This window comes from Cnephaeus nilssonii, assembly GCF_951640355.1.
Source record: "Cnephaeus nilssonii genome assembly, chromosome: 5".
NCBI classification, from domain to species: domain Eukaryota; kingdom Metazoa; phylum Chordata; class Mammalia; order Chiroptera; family Vespertilionidae; genus Cnephaeus; species Cnephaeus nilssonii.
Window position 1 is genome coordinate 108,589,908 of NC_137076.1, and position 23,916 is coordinate 108,613,823.

Consider the following 23,916-nt stretch of genomic DNA (forward strand, 5'->3'; position numbering starts at 1 on the left):
CATTCTGTGGCCTCCGCCGCCCCCCAGCGGGGTTGTCTGGCAGCACAGGCCGCTGGCCACCGCCAAGCACAAGCGCGCATAAACGTGGGAAACAAAATCAAAGTCCTGCTAACCCCACCCTCCCAACAAGGCTCAGCGCCCCACCGCCCGGCTCTCAGGAGGCAGCCGACCTCTGCCTCCGCTCCCTCTTCGCAGCCGTTTTCCTAGGAGGTTTCTCCTCCTCTCTCTCACACTTTGCAGCCCTCGCCTGTCCGTCTGTGGCAGGAGGTCTCTCCTGTTCTCTCCTGGGACCCGAAGCTGTCTGCGGGGAGGTGGGCCCAGGCCAGCGCCCAGCAGGGAACGCCCACTGAGTGGGTGACCGAGCAGGTGCCCCCATTTTACAGATGAGGCAATGGAGGCCGGGGTGGGAGAGGAGCTGGCCAGACGGTTGGCTGGTCAGTGCCAGAGCTGGGCAGGGCCTGGCTGCTCCCTCCCCACCCCCGCCACCCCCTTGCTTTGCCCCGGTCAGCAGGAGTTTGTCCTGGCCCCTGGCCAGCAGCCCTAACCTCTGACCCCTCCTCGTAGGAGACAAGCGGGCGCATACGGGCCCCGGGGGGTCTGGCTCCTTCGCTGTGGGCCCACAGCCGTGGGGGGGGGGGTAAGACTTTAAACTGTTGAAGGAAAGGCTTTCAGGAATTGTGCGTGGATTGAAGCTTCATTTATTAAAGAACTGAGCAGCCCTGGCTGGTGTGGCTCAGTGGATAGAGCGTCGGCCTGTGGACTGAAGGGTCCCAGGTTCGGTTCTGGTCAAGGGCACAGGCCCGGGTTGCGGGCTTGATCCCCAGTAGGGGGCGTGCAGGAGGCAGCAGATCCATGATTCTCTCATCATTGACGTTTCCCTCTCTCTCTCTCCCCCTTCCGCTCTGACATCAATAAAATATATTTAAAAGAGCCGAGCCCATGGCACGAGACGTGAGTGTGTGCAGCGGGCGTGTTTCCCACGGGCGGGCGCCTCGTTCTGGGATGCGTGTGGTGGGCGGGGGCGGGCGGAGGAGCGTGGCAGGCCCAGCTCTCGGGTTTGGACCCGGATGGAGGTGGGTCCAGAGCACGGTTCCGTTGTTTGCTGTGTGGTGCTCAGTTAGCAGCCTCCTGTCCACAGATCCCCAAAGCGCAGGCACTCGTCCGCCCACGGGGTCCCGCCCGCCGGGGACACCGCCCGAAGGACAGGACGCCTCCCGCCACCGGCCCGGGCGCTCCTGGGCGGTCCGTTCCCCTCCGGGTGCACTGCGCCCTGGGTCCCAGACACTGGGCCCCGTTTTAACGGTTCTCGCTAATTTCCCTCGGGAAGCATTTGCGTTTCAGGCCCAGGGTCTGTCTGTAGTAGAATGCTGTGATTCTCAGGCGGCTGCCTCTCATTCCTTTTTCTCCAAGAAAACCTCAGTGGCAGGTACGTTCCTTACACCCTGCCCCCCCTCCCCCGCTTCCCCCCCCCCCCCAGACCACCTCCGATTGGGAAAATTCACGGCTCGCTCGCTGCCTTCCCCAGACACCTGGGCGCCGCGGGGCAGCTGTGCTGAGGCACCGTCAGACCCTGAGCCGCGCTTCCATCTCCGCGCCGCGACCAGAGCTCCGCTGGGGACACTGCCTCCCGAGCCGCGGCCACATCACCACACCCAGCCGGGGAGGAGGGCGGTGACCAGGCCGGGCAAGCCACGACACACGTCACTCCCCCGCAGAACTGCCCCAGAGACTGGGGGGGGGGCACACAGCAGGGAGGGTGGCCTCAGCCCCCACCCCACCTGCTGCCCACGCTCGCGCACAAACTTATCTCCTGACACAGAGGGTCCCGCTTCCACACATCACGGCCTTTCTCCAGGGACAGGCGGTCCCCACGGCCTGAAGGTGCTGCGGAGGCTGCTCTGACTTACAGACCAGCCGCGGGAACCGGGACCCCGGACCCGGCCGCCTGGTCCCTGCCGCTCCCGGTCCTCGTGCCCCTGCAGAGGCCCTGCGTGCAGACAGCCTGGAGCGTGTGCGCTGGGCCCAGAGACCCGGGGGTAGGAGCGGGGCGGGGGGGGGGGGGGGGACGCTATTCAACAGGCGTCGGGCCCTCAGGAGGCCCCCTTGCCGCAGTGATGTCAGCGAACCCTCCCAGCTCCTCAGCAGGCAGGACCAGTCCCTCCAAAGGCGTGAAGCTCCGACACGCCGACGAGCCTCCAAACACGATGCTGAGGCCCGGCCGGCGTGGCTCAGGGGTGGGCCTCCTCCCAGGCACCAGCTCACGGGTCTGATTCCCATCACACCACACACCTGGTTTGCGGACTCGACCCCCAGTAGGGGGCGTGCAGGAGGCAGCAGATCGATGTTTCTGTCATCAGTGTTTCTCTCTCCCTCGCCCTTCCTCTCTCTCTGAAGTCAATAAAAACATATTTAAAAAGAAAAACACGACGCTGAGCTAAAGAAGCCGGACACGAAGGCCACGCACGAAGGCCACGTGGCGTGAGCTCTCAGGCCTGGACCGCGATTTGCACGTCTATCTTGACGATAGGCTGCCGGGAATCACTTTGGAAGGAGCAGCATTCGCTGGATTAGACTTGGGTTGTACAGGAGGTAAGTCGTCAGAACGGGAGTAAACATACCGGGGTGCTGGGGCTCCCAGGGGGATAGGTGCTGCGGGCTGGGGGGTGGCAGGAAACTGGACGGAAAGGCCCCTGAGTGTGGGGTTGCGAGGGGTGTTACGTCAACCCACGAGGAAGAGTCTCAAGACCCAAACTGCTGTGGTATCAGCACAAGACGCCCCTACGGCTTCAGTAAGAGGTCTCTGCCTCCAGCAGCCCTGCCTGTCACATTAGGAGAAAGGGAGGTTGAGCAGTGTGTGGGGGGGATCTTGGGGGTCCCTCCTCCCCCTTTCCCTAGGCATGTGTGACAGGAGACCAGTAATTAAGGGTAAAGTTTTGAAAGCCCCACGGGAAGACAGAACTTTCACTACCAGGAAATCAGGGCTTGCAGCTCAGGCAACCCGGCTACCAGGCCCACCAAGGACACAGGGAGCTGACAGAGATGCCACCAGGAAGGCCAGACTGCCCCCCACCCCCACCCCCCGCCGGCCCGGACAGATGTCCTCCCTCCTGCACCACCAATCATGCCTAGGACGTGGCAGGAGAGTGACGGGGACAGCAGAGGCACAGTAGGAGAACTGGTGCGCTGGCAGCAAGTGGATCCAGGTGGAATTTTAACCACCCAGACACCGACCCTGCGGGAGGAGGAGGATCGGGGAGGGCAGGAGGGGAGGGCAGGTGGGAGGACCATTAGCTGGACGTAGGTCTCCTGCTTAAGGCGCCAGATGCATCCCATCCAATCCTCTTCCACTCCCTTGTCCTGGACTGAGACAGCTCAGCCGGACAGTCCCATCTCCTGGCCAGGTGCCTTGGGAAGGGAGGCTGAAGAGCAGGGAGAGGGGTTTTCCACCCAACTATGAAAAAGGAGGGAGCCCTGACAGGTTTGGCTCTGTGGATAGAGCATCAGCCTGTGGACTGAAGGGTCCCAGGTTCAATTCTGGTCAAGGGCATGAACCTCGGTTGTGGGCACATCCCCAGTAGAGGGTGTGCAGGAGGCAGCTGATCGATGTTTCTCTCTCATCGATGTTTCTAACTCTCTATCCCTCTCCCTTCCTCTCTGTAAAAAATCAATAAAATATATTTTAAAAAAATAAAAGGAGGGAGGTGGAGGTTTGAAACCCAGACCCAGCCCTTGTCAGCTCTGTGAAATGTTTCTACCTGGCGGGGTGGTTAAGATTGAATGAGTTACTAAATAAAGCACTTACAGCACTGCCTGGCACACACTAAGGGCCACATAAACGTTAGCTGTTCTTCTGCTCCCTTGGGTGTGAAAGGCTCCCCAGATGGGCTTGGGGGGGGGGCGCCCACAGACCCCGCCCAGCTAGGGGGCTAAAGGGCTCTGACCAAGGTTCTCTCCTGGCCACACCCCTCGCAGGCTCCCGACTCCAGTTCAACGAGGCCTCCACTTCTACGAGGCCTCCACTTCTGTGTTGTTTCTGCATTTTCCGATTTTAGCAAGAACCCCCTCCACCCTGGATGTTTCCTCTTAGTGATCTCCCCACTGGCCCGGCGGCCCGGGCTGCGGGGGGGCTGGGCCGGTGCTGTGAGGCCCGGGTCACAGTCCCGCACACAAAGGGGCTCTGGGGGGCGACTGGTCTTGAGTTCCCAGCTGGGCAGGTGCCGGTGGGCAGCCGCGCCCGGGCCTCTGGCTTCAGTAAAAGGCTGGTCCGTGCCTACAGCAGCCCCGTCCTCTGTTCTCATGCGTCTGGGTCAACACACCTTTGAAACAGCAGCACAGCCGAAACCGGTTTGGCTCAGTGGATAGAGCGTCGGCCTGCGGACTGAAAGGTCCCAGGTTCGATTCCGGTCAAGGGCATGTACCTTGGTTGCGGGCACATCCCCAGTAGGGGGTGTGCAAGAGGCAGCTGATTGATGTTTCTCTATCATCGATGTTTCTAACTCTCTATCCCTCTCTCTTCCTCTCTGTAAAAAATCAATTAAAAAAAAAAAAAGAAAAAGAAATAGCAGCACATACTCTTCCCTCCCCCCCAGGGCCCGGCACCGCGTTCACCGGCGTCCAGCGGGCGTTTCCCGGGAGCCGGAACCCAGCTGTTCACCCCCAGCTACTCACAGGCCGGAAGGCCGAGCCAGGGGACCGGAAGCCCCAGCCAGGGGACCGGAAGCCCTGCAGGCTGCACTTCCGGCAGGGCAGCGGGGCGGGGCCTAGGGGGCAGGTCCGCGTCGCCCTGCGTCACTTCCGGGCGCGGTGAGCGAGGTGAGTGTGGGCGGGAGGGCGGTGGGCGTCCCCGTGGTCGGCCTGCGGGGTCTCCGCCCGGCCTGGCGGGTCGCGTCCCCAAGCGCAGGAGCGAAGCCTCCGTGGGCGGACCCGGGGCGGCGGGCCCGGCTGGCTCACCTGCCAGCGGCGGTGGCAGCGCGGAAGGCCGGCCGCTGGGTGGGCCGCCCGGGGTGCGGAGCGGAGCGGCCGGCCGCGCGTGGAGGTGCGGCTCGGGGAGCGAATGAGGCCCCTCGCCGCTTCTAGAGACGGGAGCGCGGGCGGACATCCCCCTTCTTGCCGGCCTGTCGGGGTACACGTGTGTGCTGGTCACCGAATCGGGGCCCCGGGGAGGCCCGCGTGGGCCACCTGCGTCCCGGCTCTGCTGCCCCGCGTGCTCGCTAGGGAGCCCGAGGCGGCTCGGACCCTGACGGACTTGCTCCTGTTCCTCCCTGTCTCCAAGCCTCCCTCCGTTCCTTCCTGTGGTGTGTGTTTTTTGTGTCTTTTCTGGGAACAATTCTCTCTTCTTTTTAACAGGCACGTGTTTGTTTTATCTTTAAATCTTTATTGTTGAGAGTATTACAGATGTGCCTTCTCTCTCCCCCCATCACCCCCCCACCTACTGTCTGTCCATAGGTAGGATCTTCGGTTAATCTCTTCCCGCCCCCACGCCCCGCCCCTCTACGTGTTGGTTAGAGCTGCTGTGCCTCCTGCAGCCGGCAGAGTGGCCTGTGTAGTAGGTGCCCCATAGGGCCCAGGGGCTCAGCCTCCCGTCACCTGAGCTGGGAGCTCTAGGTGCGCCCCCCTGTGGGCTGTGTGCACAGTCTTGGGGTTGAGCCTTGATTGCTGTTGGCGACCTGGGAGGACTGACCTCCAGGCCAAGTGGCTGCAGGGACCAGCTGTGACTGCAGTGGGAGAGCTGCTTTGGGGCTCACTGAGTCTGCCCCTTGAGGGTGTGGCTCACGGGTGTGTAGAGCTGTCATCTGCTGTGGTCTGAAGCTGTCCACTGGGTGCAAGGTCGGCCACCCGCTGGGGCCCCCTGGCAGGAGCTACGGAGAGAGCTTCGGATCTTGTCTGGGCTTCGAGGTGCCCAGGTGGGGCCCAGCTGTGAAGCAAGGCCGGCTGGCGCTAGAGCCGGTCGGGGGGCCTTCTATTGACAGGCTTGGGGCACGCTGTCACCAGCTGCAGCTCGTTGGAGAGATTTTAGCCAAGTCTGAAGCCTGAGCCAGGACCGGCCATTCGAATGGAAAAGCTGCAGCACACCGCCTGGGTGGGGTCTCGGGGAATGGCCAGGACGGAGCCAGCTGTGTGGGCCAGGCTGGTGGAGACAGATACGGGTGCCAGTCAGCCTCTCAGCAGGGGAGGTCCCAGCACAGGAACAATGGCCCTGTGAGCACCCCCAGGAGGAAGCCACCCCTGAAGTCCTGCCCAATGCCAGACAGCCCAGTTCCTCCCCGTTTGTGTCGGGGTCCCCCAGAGCTGCCCGGTGCTGGGAGTAGGAGTAAGATAGTGCACCGGCCCCTTAAATGGAATGCCTGGGTCCCCAGCAGTCTCCATGTCACGGAGCGCCAGTCCCCGCTGGTGCCTACAGCCCGTGGTTACAGGGACTTCTCTTCCGGCCGTGGGACCCGGGCTGGGGCTGGTGTGGGCTGGGACCCCGTGCCCCTTACGGGCGGCCTCTGCAGCCAATATCCCTTCCGATTGAAAAAACAGCCCATCCCGCGCCTCCACCCTCCTGCACTCTTCTGCACGTCTCTAGTTGTGGGACTTCCATTCCGGCTTTCAGGGGGGTCCGGACGAGGGCTGTTCTGTGCTTTAGCTGTAATTTTGATGTGGTCGTGGGAGGCGGCAGGTACCGCCCTTTACCCACGCCGCCGTCTCGGTTCTTCCCTTCCTGTCTCATGTCAGCCAAGGCGCCATTGCAGGGAGCCAGCCATGGAGGGCAAGCCCTTGGTGACTTCCAAACAGAAGACGGAAGTGGTGTGTGGGGTCCCCACCCAGGTGGTCTGCACGGCCTTCAGCACACACATCCTGGTGGTGGTGACCCAGTTCGGGAAGATGGGTACCCTGGTCGCCCTGGAGCCCAGCACTGTGACCAGTGACATCAGCAAGCCCGTGCTCACGACGAAAGTTCTCCTCGGGCAGGACGAGGTAACGGGGCTGGGGGACTCCGTGGGGAGGAAAAGCCGCTTCTGTGGCTGTAACTCGTCCCCAGGACACGGAGTGTCTGGGAGGCAGCAGCCTCACCTGGGCGTCTTCGTGTTGTGAGGCGTGTGCCTGGGGGGTGCTTTTCCCAGCCCCTCGGCATCTTACCAGCCCCCCCCCCGGCCAGTGTGACCCTGTGGTGAGCCGTTACGGGGGCCGTCCGTGCTCCGTTCCGGAATCATTCTCGCCTTGGCAGAGTCCTGCCTGCAGTCCTGTCTTTCGGGAGCCTCCCGGGTCAGAGAGCAGGCAGACAGGAGTCGGGGAGCTCCGAGGAGGCAGCGGCAGCGACTCCTTCTGCGCCGTGTGCGCCTGGCGTGTTCTGAGCCTCTGAGCGCCAAGTCACTGTCACAGCGAACTGGGGTGCTGTCCCTGGGGGCGTGGGAGCCGGTCTGGGCTCCTGGGGGTACTTCCGGCGTAAAACCCAGACGTGACGTGCTTTTCTCCCTCCCTCGCCAGCCTCTCATCCACGTCTTCGCAAAGAACCTAGTGGCCTTTGTGTCTCAAGAAGCCGGAAACAGAGCCGTCCTCCTGGCCGTGGCCATGAAGGACAGGAGCATGGAGGGGCTGAGGGCCTTGAGGGAGGTGATTCAGACGTGCCAGGTGTGGTGACCTGGACTTGCAGCCTCACCTGCGGCTCCGCAGAGCCAGGGGAAGGCAGGGGCCTCGCTGGGGAGCCCCTCCTGCGCCCTGGAGGCCGAGGAGAGGGGCCTGGCTCCCGCAGACTTCCGTTTGGTCTCTGACCCCGTCCTGGGATGGAGGGAGCACGGAGTGCGTGTGGGAGAGCGGGATGGTCTCACCAGGCCCAGTGGGGGCGTAGGTTTGAGAATTGAAAGGAGTCCTGGCCCTCAGTGTGTGGTACCGGCAAGTGGAGGAATTGCTTTTGTATTAAAAACAAGTGCGGAATCCAGACTGCTCCCCCGCCTTCCTGCAGCGCTGTGAACTCCAGCCTCGGCACAGTGGGCCTGACGGGGGAGGAAGCTTGAGTGGCAGGCGCAGGGGCGTGGTTCCCACGGTGAGGGAGCCCAGGAGCTGCGTCCCGCGCTCACCTTGCTTCTGTGGCTCTCCTGAGTGAGGGGGCTTGACGGGGCACTGACTTCCATTCCATTCTTCCCGTCTCGCTGTGTGTGGTCACCTCGATGGGCCAGGGCAAGGCATGGGACCAGCCAGGGGAGGGCGACAGGGCAGACCAGGCAGGGACCGTCCAGGGGAGGGCATTTCCAGCAAAGGAAGGAGGTGGCGGGGGTTCGGCAAGGCTGCAAGGACCACGCCGGGAACGGGGCACGCCCGTCTCACGTGGGACACGGCTCGGTGGCAGTGAGGACCGGGCTCTGGAGAGATGGTGAGGCGTGGAAGGCTTAGCCGGGGAAGTGGGAGAGAGGATTTATTTTATTTTATTTATTTATTTTTTTACTGATTATAGAGAGGAATGGAGAGGGAGAGAGAGAAAGAAACATCAATGATGAGTGAGAATCATGGATTGGCTGCCTCCTGCACGCCCCCTACTGGGGATCGAGCCCGCAACCTGGGCATTTGCCCTTGACCAAAATTGAACCCGGGACCTTTCAGTCCACAGGCCGATGCTGTGTCCACTGAGCCACACCAACCAGGGTGAGAAGTCAGGACATTCTGATGAGGCATGCTCCCCAGCAGGATGCTGAGAGCCCAGGGCAGAGGCGGGGTGGCCGGGCGCCTGAGTTCAGGACAGAGACAGCCAGGTCCAGGCTCCGTGTCTCTGAGCCCACAAGAGCACAGGACGGGGACGCCCTCACCGCTGGGGAGTGACGGGGGCCCGGGCCGGGCAGGACAGTGTAGGACAGAGGACCGTGTGCTGGAGGGAGAGGGAAGAGGGAGAAATCAGGAGAAAGGGGCTCTAAGAGAAAAACCCAGAAACGAGCCCTTGAGCAGGTGCCGCAGACCCACGGGAGCACCGGGCACCCACACCCTGCACTCTCGGGTTTCCTGTTCATCTCCTTCAACCCCACACCATCCAGGACCCTGAGGATCTTCGCACCCACCTCACAGATGGGGAGCCCCTCCCTGCTGCTGGGCCCGCACCCCAGCCTCGGCCTCGGCCTCGGCCTCCTCCCTGTGACGAGCTCACCCCCACCTGCCCGCAGGTGGGCACTCCTTTAACCATTGGGAGGGGCTGTCCCCAGACACCCTCAGGCTTCCCAGCAGAAACTCGGACGGAGGAAGGGAAACAGACGTGGGGGGGGTGGACTCCCACACTCCGGGTGTGATGGGCACTGTGTCCCCACTTCACCTTATAAAGTGGGCATCAGACCCTCACCCACACGGGGCCAGAGGAGCAGCCACCCAAAGCCACACCTGGTCAGTGGTCCAGACAAAGCCCACACTGAGATGTTGGGGTCGCTAAGGCCAACGTGTACCCCCCACAGGACGGTGGGCGGGGCATGGGGAGGGTGTGGCCCAAGTGCACCTGGGCTGGGAGGGCCGGCCTGGCAGTGGAGAGTTTTCTGGGTCAGAACAGGCCAGAGCTTCCCTGGGGCCGACCCTGCTGCTGTGAGGATAGCAGAGGGCGGGGGCCTCACGGGGCCCAGCACCCTCACACCTTCTCGGGGTGGATCCCTGCACCAGGCCTGGCCCAGGGAGCCACCAAGGAAGTGAACTGTGTGTGTGGGGGGGTGCCTTCACATGTGTGTGTGTGCACAGGGGGGAGGGGTGTGTATCCAGGCTGAGGCCCCAGGCAGCCCAATGGGGTGGGGGCTCCTGGAGAAAAACCCACACCTTGAAATTCTGAGTCACAGCCCCTTCACCCAGAGGCCATGCCCCTGAAGGAGCCAGGATGCCACCTGGTACCCAGAGCATCTAAGGCCCCCAGGTGCACACCCAGGACTGGCAGCACACTCCACTGACGGGCAGGTACAAGCGGGCCCAGGGCACGCAGGTTCTCCCTGGAGACCGAGCAACAGGCCTGGGAGGGGCGCGGGCCGGGCAGGGGCAGGACAGGAAGGACAGGAGGGGGGAACGAAGTCAGGGGTCCCCGGGGCTGGCGGGGTTGCTGGGCTGGTCAGTCCCTTGGCCTGGGAACGGAGAGGAGCCCACCCATGCCGTGCCCGGCTGGCAGGACCCCAGGCGGGAGGGGCCAGCTGGGCCCGAGTGCTCCCGGCAGCAGCTGGGACCAGCTTTTTTTCGTTTTTATGTTTTTATTGATTTTAGAGCAGGCGTGGGGAACATCCGGCCCACTGGCCATATAGGGCTGGGAAAGTGTTTGCTCAGGCCCTGCCAAGGTATTAGGGTGAGTTAAGTGTTTGGCCTCATTGGTGAACAGGGCGCGGGGCCGCGTGAAACTGGAGGAGGGGTCTCGTGAGGAAGGAGGCGGAGATGGAAGGGATGCGGCCCCTCAGGGGCGCCCAGAGGCTGAAGAGGCAGGAAGGACCCTCCGAGAGAGCACAGCCCCGGACGCCCTGATTTCAGATCTGGCCCCAGAACGGGGAGCGCCACGTTCCTGTTGGTTGAGGCCAGTCTGTCGTCATCGGAGCAGCAGCCCAGGAAACGGGTCCCTCCTTGCCCCTCCTTTTGTGGCTTTGACCGGGTTCTGGGAGCAGCTGAGCCCTGTGCCCCGGCAGGGGGACCCCCTTGACCTCTCACTGCCTGGCTCACAGGGAGACCCATCCCTGTGTCTGCGCCTCGCCCGCCTCCCTCCCCCGGGCTCCTCGGCAGGGACAGTGCAGTGGGCGCACCAGGCAGGCTGCTGGGTGGGAAGTGCAGGCCACGTGGCTCAGGGACAAAGAAAAAAAATGATTGGCCAAATATAACAGGCTAATTTTTAAGCTGATAGTTGTGTATGGCCTGCGAATGATGTTATAAACGTCACAGTGGGGCTGCCGGCGTGGCTCAGTGGTTGAGCATCGGCCTGTGAACCAGGAGGTCATGGTTGGATTCCTAGTCAGGACTCATGCCTGGCTGTGGGCTCCATCCCCAGTGTGGGGCGTGCAGGAGGCAGCTGATCCATGCTTCTCTCTCATCATTGATGTTTCTCTCCCTTTCCCTCCCTGAAATCAATAAAAATATATTTTAAAAATACATATATATCCAAATGGAAAGGAGAGGGAGCGGGAGGGAACATCGATGAGAGAGAAGCATGGATGGGCTGCCTCATGCATGCCCCACACTGGGGAACAAGCCCACACCCCGGGCCTGTGCCCTGACTGAAGCCACCAGTGACCTCTTGGTGTAGGGGTCGACGTTAACCACTGAGCACACCAGCCGGGCGTGACCGCCTTTGAGAGGAGCAGGTGACGAGCCTCCTGCACCCTGCTCTGACGGGCTGACCTGCTGCACCTGGGGGTTCTGACCGCCTGTGGGAACAGGCTGAGGGAGGCCCAGGGTTTGCCCAAGGTCGCATCACAGGCACAGTGATCGCAACCCACGAGTCGCCAGGGTCTCTGGGGCCCTGGCCCAGGTGAGGAGTGGGAGTCCTGACCACCGAGAGGCGATCCCTTCCTGCTCACCCACCGCCTGAGGGACCCCAGAAAGCGCTGGGAGGACCCATGGCCCCGCCCCCTTGAGGCCCAGAGGGAGGGAGGAGTGGCTTGCGGTCCCAGGCTGGTGGGCGGCCAGGCCAGGATGTCCTCCAGGCTTTCCCTGTCCTGCAGGGAGGGCTGGGAGGTCAGGGGTCCAGCCGCTGCTCCTTCCCTCTCTGCTCCCGGCTCCCCCGGGTGTGACCAGAGGCCTGAGCACTGAGCCCTTGGCCGACATTGAGTCCTGGTCCAGTCTCCCCGACCCCATGCCCTGGTGGTGGTAGCTAAGCCGATGGCCTTTGTGTGGCCAGGACAAACGCTCAGCGCCCAGCAGGGGAGGGCCCAGGGGAGAGCCAAAGGACCCCAGGGGCGGGCCTGGGGAGGCGGGGTGTCGGGGCACAGCTCGGCTATGGAAGGGGCTGGGGCAGGGAAAGGGGGGCCTGTCCCTCGTGGAGAGGACCCACCTGCCGTCCGAGATGTCCCCAGACGGCCCGCTGGTCTGGAAGGAGGTGCAGTGCAGACGGAGGCCAAGAGCCGCGGGCCGTGGGTCACTGGGGGAAAGGCAGGCAGGTATTGGGGCGAGGGCACTCGGGTCTGGGGCTGGCTGGCAGCTTCTCGCGCCCCCACCCCCTGACCTGCCAGGGCCTGGCCACCTGGTCAGAGTAAACAGTGGTCAGAGGCCCCGGCTGCCCGGATCTGGGCCGGCAGGTCTGTCCTGTGACAGGCTTGGTCGCCATCCAGCCCCAGACAGGAAAATCAGGCCCGGCCGGCCTGGTAACCTCCCGAGTGGGTGTGGGCCGTGACACCAGCTGCCCAGGGCCAAGGTCTCATTCGGCCAGAGAGCCCCAGGCCTCCCCCCAGCCACCTGGACATGGGCTGGCCCTTGATTTCATTGTGCGCAGGCTCGGCACAGCCGGGCCCCTCCCTCTCCCCAAGGAGGGTCGCCTCACCCACCCACAGCATCCTCCTTGTTCACAGGCCTGGATCTGCAGGTCTGGGCCCCAGAGGGCCACCTGGCCACCTTCCCCTGAGCTCAGGGCACAGCAAAGGGGCGTGTCCCAGGCCCCCAGTGATGGCAGAGACCTGCAGGCTGTACCCCAGGGAGGGGCGGATGGCCCCAGACTCACCTCTACAGATGAGAAAGCAGAGGCCCAGAGCAGCACAGGGGCCTGTGAGGTGGCTGAGCAAAGCCCCAGGTTTATAAAAGGCACACAAGGCTCATGCTGGCAGGAAGGGCCAAGCCGAAGCCAAAGCTGCCCCACGAGGCAAAGCCATTGCCCAAGGTGTACAAGAGGTTCTGGAGTGGGGACGCTTCAGAGCCAGGGCTCTCTGGAGGTCTCTCTGGAGGCGGTGACTGAACAAGAATGTGCCAGGGAGGACAGCTGGGAGAACAGCCCAGAGCAACACAGTCTGGCCTCCACCATCCGGGGTGGCCTTGAGTGGAAGGACCTTCCCGGGAATCAGGGACCCTTGGGAGCAATAAACCAGCTCAGTCTGATGTCAAAGTCCCCTCGCCCCCTAAATAAATACATAAATAGAATTTTTAAAAATCCCCTCACCCCACTCGTCGCTGGCAGAGCTATGGGACAGGAGACCACCAGGCCTCCTGCCTACCTTTCTGCACAGTGCAAGCTGCCTTTGAAGAAAGGGCAGAGCTGCCCGGCCGGCGGGGCTCCATGGTTGAGTGTTAACCTATGAACCCAGAGGTCAAGGTTTGATTCCTGTCAGGGCACATGCTCGAGCTATGGGCTTGATCCTCAGTGTGGGGCCTGCAGGGGGCAGCCAATCCATGATTCTCATCATTGATGTTTCTCTCTCTCTCCTCCCTTCCTCTCTGAAATCAATAAAAATACATTTTTTTAAAAAAAGAGAGAGAGAGAAAGAAGGAAGGGAGGGTGGGCGGGCGGGCGGGCTGGCAGAGCTTTGGAAGTCCTGCCCGAAGCCAGCACCCTCTGAGCCATCCCGAGTGCCCTGGTGACCTCAGCTGGGAAGTCCCCTGGCATCTAACCACGGTGCCTCCTGCTGTGCTCGCTCGCCCCCAGCATCCGCCTGGGGAGGACCTAGACCTTGGTTTCCCCGCCCGTCAGCGAGGAGTCCCCTGGGTCCCGGGCAGCCCTGCCCCTGCCCCTGTCCTGACACCCGAGTCTTCACTCGGCAAGGCCCTGAGCCCTTGTCCTGAAGGCAGCAGCCCTGGTCTGCGCGCCGAGCCAACTTGTGCAGGTCCCTGGGTGCGGGGACAGGGCGCCGCGGCGGGTGGGGCTCAGGGTGGCCCCTTTGGCGCCAGGAGGAGGGAGGAGGTGGAGCCCACCGGGCGGCACCGGTTCCGGGAGCTCGGGGAGGGACAGCCAGCTCTCAGGGCGATGAGCTGCTGACACCTGAGACGTGGACCGGAGGCCGCGGGGAGAAACGCTGGCGCAGGGGGGGCGGGGAGGGGGCTGGCTTGTCCTGGGCTGGGGCTCCCTGGGGGACACTGTGAGGGGGAGCAGGTGGTGCATTCCAGGGGTTGGTGGCCTCACCCTGGACCTTGCTGTGTTCTCGGGGGACCCTGGGAACAGGGATGAGCCTCTCTGGGCCCCGTTCCCACCTCTAAAAGGGGCCCAGCAATGTGGGCGTGACCGCTAGTGCCCAGGGCGCGGGAGGGCCCCAGACCGCACCGAGCAGACACCTCCGCACCCAGGGCGCACAGCCGTGGCAACCAGAGCAGGACCGAGGCCCCAGCGGCCGCCCCGGGGGCTGAGCTCGCACCTTGGGGTGGGGTTGGGGGGCTGGGGCGCGGGGAGTCGGTGCCCAAGCAGAGGCCCGTGCCCCGGCCGTCACTCCCTGCCTCCCCCCGAACCCAGAAATGCTTCCAGGGCACCCGTTGGGGAAGGGGTTTTTTAAACTGAGGCGAAATTCTCGGAACACGTTCTACCGGTGTCCGAGGCACTGACTGCACCCGCGATGCGCAAGCGTCACCGCTGTCCTCCCGGAGCTCCCGCCCCGCGGGGGTCTGCCCTGCGGGACCTCCAGCCCAGCCCTGCCCCGCGGGTCCTCCGCCGCCTCGGGCTGGAGCAGCCCCCGGCCAGCTGGCGCGGGCAGGAGGCACCCGGCGGGCGGGCGGGCGGACGGCAGCTGCCGCGGAGCAAAGCCGAGGGCTCGAGTGTCGCCGGGGCGGGCAGCCCGCGCCCCTCCCCTCGCCCTCGGCCCCGCCCGGCGCCGCGCAGGTGGCTCAGGTGGGCGGCCCCGCCCCCGGCAGCGGCCTCGCCCCGCCCCCGGCAGCGGCCTCGCCCCGCCCCCCCCCAGTGGGGCCACCGTGCGGGCCACGTGGCCACACAAATGACCCGCTGGCTGCCCTGGAGGCCGGGCCTCGCGGGGCTGGGCCCGCTTCCTGCCGAGAGGTAGGTGCGGGGCCTGCGACGCGGAGGGAGGGGAGCAGGACCGCCCGCAGGTCGGCAGCGGCCGGGGCCGGCGTGGAGCTGGGAGTGGCCCGGGCGTCCCAGAGCCGCGGGGGCCGGTCCGGCCCCTCCAGCCTCCTGCTCCCCCGACTCCAGCCAGGCAGGCCGGGCCACTGGGGCTCCCCCACTTTCCCAGACAACTTTGGCCCCTAAAAAGCGGGCTCCCCACAAGCCCGGCCGCAGAGGTGGGACGGCCCAGGGCTCAGGCTGACCTCTGCGCCCAGGCCGGGCCTGGGAGCCGGGTCCCGTGCAGAGGGGCCGGGGCTGCCGGAGACAGGAAGGGGCGGGATTGTCCTCTGGGCTCCCCGGAGCGACGGGCCCAGGCCAGCGTGTGTGGGCTCCCCTCCTGGCCCTGGGCCGCCTTCAGACACCTTTGCCCTCTCCGCCCGTCCGCCCTGCCCCTGCAGATGGCTGACACCTCAGGACTCCTGGGGGTGGCCGGTGCCGCCCAGGTGTCAGCAACCTGGCTGCAGCCCAGCCCCCCGCCGGCCATGCCCACGGAGCCCTCGGGGCTGCAGATGGCCGGCGTGGGGAACAGCTCGCAGGGCGCCCCCCAGCTGTTCCTCACCAGTGCGCTGGCCCGCGGCATCTCGGGCGTGTTCGTGTGGACCGCCCTGGTGCTCACCTGCCACCAGGTAAGCCTCCCTCCGCACCTCCCTCGGGACACCGCTCATGGTGAGACGGGGCCAAGCTCAGCCTGGCCCTGACTGGCCCTGCTGGGAGGGTGGCCTCAAGCGGTGGCCTTGGTGCTGATGTCAGAAGCCGGATAGATGGGGGCTCTCCGAGGTGGCAGCAAGCCAGGGCACAGGCGGGGAGGGGGGCGGGCCAGGGGAGCTGGGCCTGAAGGTGAGGTCTGCCGGGCAGAGGGCAGAGGGCCCTTCGCCCCTGCTCATCAGCCCTGCTCACTGAGGTCAGCAGTACCGTCCCATTTCACGGAGGAGAAGACTGAGGCTGAAGAGGCAGGGTCTTTTGCAGGCTCCCCTAGCCGGAGGGGCTTCCCCGAGGCGGAGGCGGCTGAGGGCGGGGATGTGCCCTGTGGGCGTTGAGAGTCAGGAGCAGGTCAGAGCTGTCCGCTCGGACTCCTCAGGAGGGAAGCAGGGGACAGAGCAGTGTGCCAGCCCAGAGGACATGTCTGCCCCGTGAGCGTGTGAGCAGAGTTGGGAGGTAGGAGCTGGTGGCTACCCGGGCGCGGGCACCGGTGGAGGGGCCGTGGACATCCGTGCGGGGAGCGGCCTTCAGCGTGGGGTGCGGGGAGCCATGGCAGGCTGCTGCGGGGCTGCGAGCAGCACTGCCCTTCGGGAGGCGTCAGCTGGCACTGGCGTGGGGACTGGACGGACACGCGAGCTGGTGCAGGGCCGTCAGGAGACTGGCAGGCAGGGAAGTGGGTGCCCCTCAGAGAGTCGCCTGCTTCGTGGCCTCAAATAACCAGACATAATGCGGACACAAGCGTGTGAGGGTGGGCCAGGAGACCCCGGGGCCGCGGAGGGGTGGGAGGAGGGGGTCCCTCGTGGGGCCATCAGGAAGGACTGCCTGTAGGAGGCAGGAAGACGGGCAGGTGGGTGGCACGTCCGATTTGCATGAAGCCACCCCTCCCTGCCCAGTGGAGGCTGTCATCTGCAGAGCAAAGGCAAGAGGGCGGCAACCCAGAGCCCAGGGTCGGCTGTCTCGGTCCCAGCTGCAGCCTGAGCCTCGGTTTCCCCATCTGTCCAATCTGGGGGTCCCACCGCCTGGACCAGGCTGACGGAGACGCTGGGTCTGCAGCTCTCAGGCCCCACCCTTGGCCCCCACCCCTGCCCACCCGTCCCCGCTGCCAGGCCTCTGCCCATCCGGAGCCCAGAGGGACAGACAGGCATACAAGCCCTTGCTTTAAAGACAAGAACCAGGCTGGCGAGGGCAGCGTCTGGCCAAGGCCACGCAGCCAGGCCGTGCCGGCTCCCGGAGCAGAGTTCAGGCCTCCTAAGAGCGGGTCACGCCGTGCCCTGCCCACGCGCCAGTGAGGGAGTGAGCGGCTGATAAGGAGGCCGTTCCTGCAGCCACCTGCCCCCGCCTGCCCTCGAGCTGCGCCCTAGGAAGCTGGGCAGGCAGGCCTCTGCACGGGCACTTCCTCTGTGCAGCCTGCCCTGCCACGCCCTCCCCTCTGCTCACGGCGCCTCCTCCAGGGAACCTTCCGAGTACAGCCAGGCGCCAGCTGCCGGGCTCTGAACCCTGTCGCTTTTCTGTTTTCCTCCCCGAGGATATTCCCATTGGTTTTCAGGGAGAGGGAAAGACAGAAACATCGCTTTGAGAGAGACACATCGATGGGCTGCCTCCTGCACGCACCCCGACCAGGGCCCGGGCCGGGGAGGAGCCTGCAACCGATGTATGTGCCCTTGACCGGAATTGAACCCGGGACCCTTTGGTTCGCAGGCCGATGCTCTGTCCACTGTGCCACGCCGGCCAGGGCCCGTCACCTTTTTATGTTCCCATAGAAAAACCTAGAAAGGTTTGCACATGAGCTGTTGTCCTGTTTCCTGGGGCCTCTCTCCTCCGTTTGCACGGTGCGTTTCCGGCACCCGGGTCCTGCTCGCTCGTCACCCTGGCGTGTCTGCCCGTCCTCTCAGGGCACGTCCCATTCTGGCTGCGTGGCACCCTGGTGCGTGGCTGCACCGCAGTCTAACCCGCCGGCCACCACCCTGCGAGGTCCTCGGGGTGCACCGCCGGGACCAGCCCCCTTCATGGCTTTTTACTAGTAAAATACGTTTGTATGGACTTCAGGAAGGGAGCGGGAGAGAGGTAGGAACATCAGTGATGAGAGAGAATCATCAATCTCATCGATCGGCTGCCTCCTGCACGCCCCACACCGGGGATGGAGCCCACAGCCTGGCCATGTGCCCTGACTGGGAATCGAACCCTGACCTCCTGGTTCCTAGGTCGACAACCACTGAGCAACACCAGCCAAGCCTTTCTTCATCTCCTCTTCGGGGGTCAAAGGGTACCAGCCCTTCTCATGTCCCCGTCGAAATGCCAGACTGCCTTTCAGAATGTCTGTGCCCACTGGGACTGGGACTGCCCCTTGCAGGGTCTCCTCAGATGAATGAGTGAGTGAGTGAGCGAGTAAATGAATAAGTGAGTGAGTGAATGAATGAGTGAGTGAGCGAGTGAATGAATGAGAGAATGAATGAGTGAGTGAATGAATGAATGAGTGAGTGAGTGAATGAATGAGTGAGCGAGTGAATGAGTGAGTGAGTGAATGAGTGAGTGAGCGAGTGAATGAATGAGTGAGTGAATGAATGAGTGAGTGAGTGAATGAGTGAGTGAGTGAGTGAGTGAGTGAATGAATGAATGAGTGAGTGAGTGAGTGAGTGAACACATGCACCTCCGGCGGATGAGTGTCCCCCTCAGGGTGGCGGATGCCCACGCCCTCTCCCTCCCGCCCAGATCTACCTGCACCTGCGCTCGTACACGGTGCCCAGCGAGCAGCGGTACGTCGTCCGCCTGCTGCTCGTGGTGCCGGTCTACTCCTTCGACTCGTGGCTCAGCCTCCTGCTCCTGGGGAGCCACCAGCACTACGTCTACCTGGACTCCCTGCGGGACTGCTACGAGGGTGAGCCGCCCGGCTCCCGCGGGGTCCTGAGGCCCAGTCTGGCCTAGCAGGGCCCTCGGTGGGGGGCTGCCCGACAGCCAGGATCAGCCGTGCCGGCGGGGGGGGCTGCTGGTGGGTGTGGGGGCGGCAGCCGGGCCGCCCAGAGCCCAGAGGGAAACAGGGCCCTCGCCGGGTGGTGGGCATCAGAGCCGCCGGCCTGCAGGCCCCCAGGGGTGGGGTCGGCCCCAGAGCTGAGCTGGGAGCCCCGTGAGGAGAGGGTCCTGCGATGTGACCTGAGCCTCAGCTTGTCCTCTGTGAAATGGGTTCAGCGTGGGGGTCGGGGAGACTTCCTGCAGGCGGGGCCCACGTGGATGTCCAGGCTCACTGCGCGGCCCCCCCCCCCCCCCCCCCCCGCACCCGCCGGGCCCCGGGCTCCGCAGCCTTCGTCATTTACAGCTTCCTCAGCCTCTGCTTCCAGTACCTCGGCGGGGAGAGCGCCATCATGGCTGAGATTCGGGGAAAGCCCGTCCAGTAAGCACCTCCCTGAGCCCACCGGTCCCCCACACCCCGGGCAGCGGGCGGCGGGGCCCTGTCCTCTGGGACAGGCCTCAGGGACTCGCACGCCCAGGTCCAGCTGCCTGTACAGCACCTGCTGCCTGCGGGGCATGGCCTACTCCATCGGCTTCCTGCGCTTCTGCAAGCAGGTGAGGGCTGCCCCCCCGCCCCCTCGCCGCCCTGCGCCCCCCCCCCACGCACCCCTGCACCCCGTGCCGCCCTGTGCCCCTCCCACACGCACCCCTCGCCCCGCGCTGCCCTGTGCCCCGCCCACGCACCCCTCACCCCTCGCCGCCCTGCGCCCCCCCACACGCACCCCTGCACCCCGTGCCGCCCTGTGCCCCTCCCACACGCACCCCTCGCCCCGCGCTGCCCTGTGCCCCGCCCACGCACCCCTCACCCCTCGCCGCCCTGCGCCCCCCCACACACACCCCTGCACCCCGTGCCGCCCTGTGCCCCCCCACCGCCCTGTGCCCCCCCACACGCACCCCTCACCCCTCGCCGCCCTGTGCCCCCCCACACGCACCCCTGCACCCCGTGCCGCCCTGTGCCCCTCCCACACGCACCCCTCACCCCTCGCCGCCCTGTGTCCCCCCACACCCACCTCTGCACCCCGCACTGCCCTGCGCCCCCCCACACGCACCCCTCACCCCGCGCTGCCCTGTGCACATTCCCTTGCCCCTCGCCCACGCCCAGGCCACGCTGCAGTTCTGTGTCGTGAAGCCGGTCATGGCCCTGGTCACCATTGTCCTGCAGGCGGTTGGCAAATACCACGACGGGGACTTCAAGTAAGGCTGGTGCGGGGGGGGCTGCCGGGCATGGGGGTGGGCAGGGCTCCGCGGGGCTCAGCACCTGGGACAGGCCCCTCCTCTCAGGACCGTGCTGGGCAAGGCCCTGGCCAACGGCCCGAGGAGCCGCCCTCTCCCCGGTGAGCCCGAGGGAGAGCAAGGGCTGGGTCAGGGCACTCGGGCCAAGGAACACGCACACACGTGACAGCACGCACACACGTGACAGCACGCACAATGCTCGTGTGTGCGCACACACATGCACACGTTCACACACAGGCACACCTACCAGGCAGTGCGGGGCGGGCGGGTGGGGGAGGGGCCGCAGAAGGGCCACATCCTCACCGCTGGGTCCGGACTCCCTGCCAGGCCCCGCCAGCCCCCCAGCGCCACCCCTGGGCGCCTCCTGCGCCTTTGGAGGGAGGGTGCCGGTCTGGTCATTGCTGGCCCGGCCGTGGCCCCCTGACCGGCCGCTGCCCTCGTCCGCAGCATCCACAGCGGCTACCTCTACGTCACCCTCGTGTACAACGCCTCCGTCAGCCTGGCGCTCTACGCCCTGTTCCTCTTCTACTTCGCCACCCGGGAGCTGCTGCAGCCCTTCCAGCCGGTGCTCAAGTTCCTCACCATCAAGGCCGTCGTCTTCCTCTCCTTCTGGCAGGGTGGGTGGGCTGGCAGCCCGGAGCCCAGGCCGGGTCCCCCCCCCCGCCGTGCCGGCCCGCCCGGCCTGCTGCCCAGCGTTGGGTAGGCAGCCCCAGGCCTCCCGCTGGGCCCTGCAGCCTGGGCGCTGGGCTGTTGGGGGGGTTACCTCGCCGAGGAGCTGTCCCCACCAGCCCTGGCCGGGCTGCGGGCACTCGCGGCCCACGTGGCCGCGGAGGACGGCGAGGGTGGGCGCAGGTCTGGGTTGCGGGGACTCTCGGGTATTTTCTGTGCCAAGGCCCAGGCGCTGGAGCCCCTCTGAACCTCGGTGTCCCCTGCACGGGACGGACCTCCAGGGCCTGAAGCCGTCCGCCCCTCAGACCCCGCAGAGCCCGCGGGCGGCAGTGGGCTGTCCCAGCCGCCTGTCCAGGTGGGCGCTGAGCGGCTGTCCCCGTCCCAGGGATGCTGCTGGCCATCCTGGAGAGGTGCGGGCTCATCCCCGAGGTCCAGGCCACGGACGGGAGCAGGGTGGGCGCCGGCACGCTGGCCGCCGGCTACCAGAACTTCATCATCTGCGTGGAGATGCTCTTTGCCTCCATCGCCCTGCGCTACGCCTTCCCCTGCCGGGTGTACTCGGAGAAGAAGGACAGCTCGCCAGGTGGGTGGCCCTGCCAGCCGGGTGCGGGGGGGAGCTCCCCGGAAGGGCTCAGCTGGGGCATGGCCTGGGGTGGCCCGCCCGCCCTCCCGGGTGCCCTCCACGCCGTCTCCATCCGGGTCCCCACACGCGGGATGTCCACGCGGTGGGCAGGAGGACAGGGCAAGGGCCGGGGCGGGACAGGAGCCCCGTCTGCACCTGGCCCAGGGAGCGGCAGGCCGTCTGACACAGACACGCCGGAGGCCCCTGCCCACCTCACCAGGTGCCTGGGCAGCGGGCGGGGTTGGTTGTGCTGGTGTCCCTGGCAAAGGGCCCGTTTGGGCAGCAGCGGCCCGTGGCTGCTCTGGCCACCCAAGGCGTCCCCCACCTGCGACCTAGTGGGGTCTGGCTGGGCAGGCCCCGGAGGGCAGGAGCAGGCTATGCCCGGGCTGGGGTTCGAGGGGAGATGGGCCCAGGGAGACCCAGCCCCCACGTGTGCTGTCCCCAGCGCCCCCGGCGCCCATGCAGAGCATCTCCAGTGGCCTCAGGGAGACCATGAGCCCGCAGGACATCGTGCGCGACGCCATCCACAACTTCTCGCCCGCCTACCAGCACTACACGCAGCAGGCCACCCACGAGGCCCCGCGCCCCAGCGCCCTCCCCGGCGCGGTGGGCGGGGACCGGAGGAGCCGCAACATCGAGAAGAGGATGCTGATCCCCTCGGAGGAGCCATAGGGCCGGGTGGTCTGGCCGCTGGGAAAGGGCAGGGCCCCTCGCCCCCGACCCTCCGCCAGAGGCCAGCCTCCCCCGGAGCCTCCTGCCCGGCCCGTGGGAGCGGCGCCTGGGCCTGTCCGAGGAGCCCAGGGACCTGCGGGCGCAGCTGGCCACGCCCTCCGGTGCCGCATGGCCGTCCCGACGGGGGTCCCAGGCTGCAGGCTGTGGGGCGGGTCTCGGCCGGGCCTGGCTCTGGTCCTCTTGGGCGCTGCTCCACATCCCTCGCCACGGAGCCCTGGCCAGCCCTCACCCCCGAGGTGCTCCCCGTGAGGCCTGGGGGTGCCGGGGCCACCAGCCGAGCTTATTTATGCATAAACCCTGGGTTTTCTATGACTCCCGTGGCCTCTGTCCCTACGGGGCCGGTGCCCTGATGGGTGCGGGGCGGCGAGGTGGAAGGGGCCCATGGTGCCAAGTCTGGGTATTGGGGGCAGCGTCCCAGCTCCAAGCAGGACAGGACGAGGAGCTCACCCCGACACTGAATGCCCTGCCCGTGCCCCCTGAGGCTGGGGCACGCGCGGCAGCCCCGCCCACCGTGGGTCCAGGCCACACGTGCAAAGCGCCGAGGGTGGGAGGAGCTGGGGCCTGGAGGCCGCGTCCTGTCCTCTCCTCCGTGGGACACGCGGCTGCAGAGCTGGGGGAGGGGGTCTGGGTGCTGCCTGCCCTCTGGGAGCCTGGAGTTGGGGTCACACGTGGGCGGGGCCTGGCAGGAGGGGCGGGCTCAGTGCAGCCGAGGCTGCCAGTCTTGGTCCGACCTGTGTCTGGGTGTCCAGCAGGTGGGGTGGGAGCGGGGGGGGGGGGGGGGGGAGGTGCAGGGGGCTGGGCAGCGGCACAGGCGCCCGAGAGCCTACAGGCAGGAGGCCCAGTGGCCACCGCCCCGCGACCCCCCTCCCCCCCCTCCGGGCCGCCTGCTCCCATGTCACCAGGGAACGAGGCAGAGGTGCCAAGTCCCAGACGCCTCGGACGGACTGGCCAGCGGTGTCCACGGTGGGTGGGGTCTTCCCTGCGCCTGGGACGGGACTCCGACCGCAGCCTCCCGGCCCCGGCGGCTCCTGATAAGACAGGCCGGCCTCCCCTGCGCCCGCTGCAAAGTCCCCCCCCCCCCCCCCGACTTATCTCGGCCTCTGCAGCTGGCGGCCCCGTGCCGCACCACCCACAGCTCCGTCAGCGGTTTGGGAGCGGCTTGGCGCGCCTGAGGGAGAGGAGCCGACCAGCAGGGGGCCTTCTGGAGGCTGCGGGCGGGGCAAGCGGCCAGCCCCGCTGTGAGCCAGGGGAGCTCCCGCATGCCCCTGCGGGCCTGAGCTGCCCAAAGCTGTGTGCACAGGGCGTCAGAGGCCCAGGAGACGCGCGGGCGGCAGGCTGTGCAGGGGGCAGACAGCAGTGCCGGGCTTGGTGCTGTGGAGGGAGGGGAGGTCGGCATTTGCCCAAGCACCTGGCCAGACGGCACGCACTTCCTCCGGGAGGCGGCCCGGCCCAGAGAGGCTGACCACCTGCCGGCCACAGCTGCGGAGACCCGTTCTCTCCCGTCCTGGCCCCACGGGCAGAACCAAGTCCAGCCGTGAGGACAGAGCCGGTGTCCGGGCTCCTGCCCGCCGGTGAGGGGACCACGGGGCGTCAGGGCTGCCGCTCGGGCCTCGGGCCCTGCCTCCCAGAGCGGGGCCTGCAGTGGCCACGGGCAGGAGCGGCTTATCTTCGTCTCGGTGTTCTCGCCTGTGAGATGGCCCCGCGGTCCACGTGGAGGCCTGGGGGCGGGAGCCCAGCAGGGGCCAGGGCCTGCGCCCCGCAGTTCACACGCACAGGCTCCGGCTCCCGGTCTGGAGGCTCCCGAGGAGCAGCCTGGGCCGGCCCCCCAGGGCTGGTTGCTGGGGGTCTGCTCAGCTGGGAACCCTCTGTGGTTGCCACTGACAAGCTCAGGGTGACAGCGGCCACTGCTGAGGCTGCGTCCGGGGACGGGCCCCTGGCCAGGGCAGGTGGGACCCTCGGAACCCTGCCCACCAGCCAGGGAGTGAGCCTGCTGCCCCTCCCCCCAGGGCTGCCCGAC

At 66.2% G+C, this 23,916-nt stretch overlaps 2 protein-coding genes across 12 annotated transcripts; both read left to right on the forward strand.

The window, feature by feature from the left end:
* The first annotated feature begins 4,782 nt into the window (after positions 1–4,782).
* Positions 4,783–7,921, forward strand: PSMG3 (proteasome assembly chaperone 3). Of its 6 annotated transcripts, none has more exons than XM_079772918.1 (3): positions 4,783–4,812; positions 6,718–6,960; positions 7,142–7,463. In XM_079772918.1, the coding sequence occupies exons 2-3, from the start codon at positions 6,745–6,747 to the stop codon at positions 7,343–7,345; spliced, it is 420 nt and encodes a 139-aa protein (XP_079629044.1). In that variant the 5' UTR covers positions 4,783–4,812; positions 6,718–6,744; the 3' UTR covers positions 7,346–7,463. The 6 variants fall into 6 exon arrangements, with proteins under 6 accessions (XP_079629044.1, XP_079629046.1, XP_079629045.1 ...); XM_079772920.1 differs by lacking the exon at positions 4,783–4,812 and adding an exon at positions 4,848–5,035; XM_079772919.1 differs by lacking the exon at positions 4,783–4,812 and adding an exon at positions 5,045–5,294.
* A 141-nt stretch (positions 7,922–8,062) lies between these two features.
* On the forward strand, positions 8,063–23,862 carry TMEM184A (transmembrane protein 184A). Of its 6 annotated transcripts, none has more exons than XM_079772906.1 (9): positions 8,063–14,875; positions 15,340–15,567; positions 18,350–18,515; positions 18,935–19,025; positions 19,123–19,198; positions 19,746–19,837; positions 20,324–20,575; positions 20,931–21,128; positions 21,613–23,862. In XM_079772906.1, exons 2-9 carry the CDS (start codon positions 15,340–15,342, stop codon positions 22,247–22,249), a joined length of 1,740 nt encoding a protein of 579 aa, XP_079629032.1. In that variant the 5' UTR covers positions 8,063–14,875; the 3' UTR covers positions 22,250–23,862. The 6 variants fall into 6 exon arrangements, with proteins under 6 accessions (XP_079629032.1, XP_079629037.1, XP_079629034.1 ...); XM_079772911.1 differs by having other exon boundaries at positions 11,892–14,875; positions 20,324–20,493; positions 21,613–21,991; XM_079772908.1 differs by lacking the exon at positions 8,063–14,875 and having other exon boundaries at positions 15,487–15,567; positions 17,842–18,515.
* Positions 23,863–23,916: the final 54 nt, after the last annotated feature.

Bases quoted from the DNA above. Each gene is read 5' to 3' on its own strand.
- PSMG3 (XM_079772916.1), top strand. From the start codon at position 6,241: ATGCCAGACAGCCCAGTTCCTCCCCGTTTGTGTCGGGGTCCCCCAGAG. The intron at 6,961-7,141 runs GTAACGGGGCTG...CCCCCCGGCCAG, and splicing joins TTCTCCTCGGGCAGGACGAG to TGTGACCCTGTGGTGAGCCG.
- TMEM184A (XM_079772906.1), top strand. From the start codon at position 15,340: ATGGCTGACACCTCAGGACTCCTGGGGGTGGCCGGTGCCGCCCAGGTG. The intron at 19,838-20,323 runs GTAAGGCTGGTG...CCTCGTCCGCAG, and splicing joins TACCACGACGGGGACTTCAA to CATCCACAGCGGCTACCTCT. The intron at 21,129-21,612 runs GTGGGTGGCCCT...TGCTGTCCCCAG, and splicing joins GAAGAAGGACAGCTCGCCAG to CGCCCCCGGCGCCCATGCAG.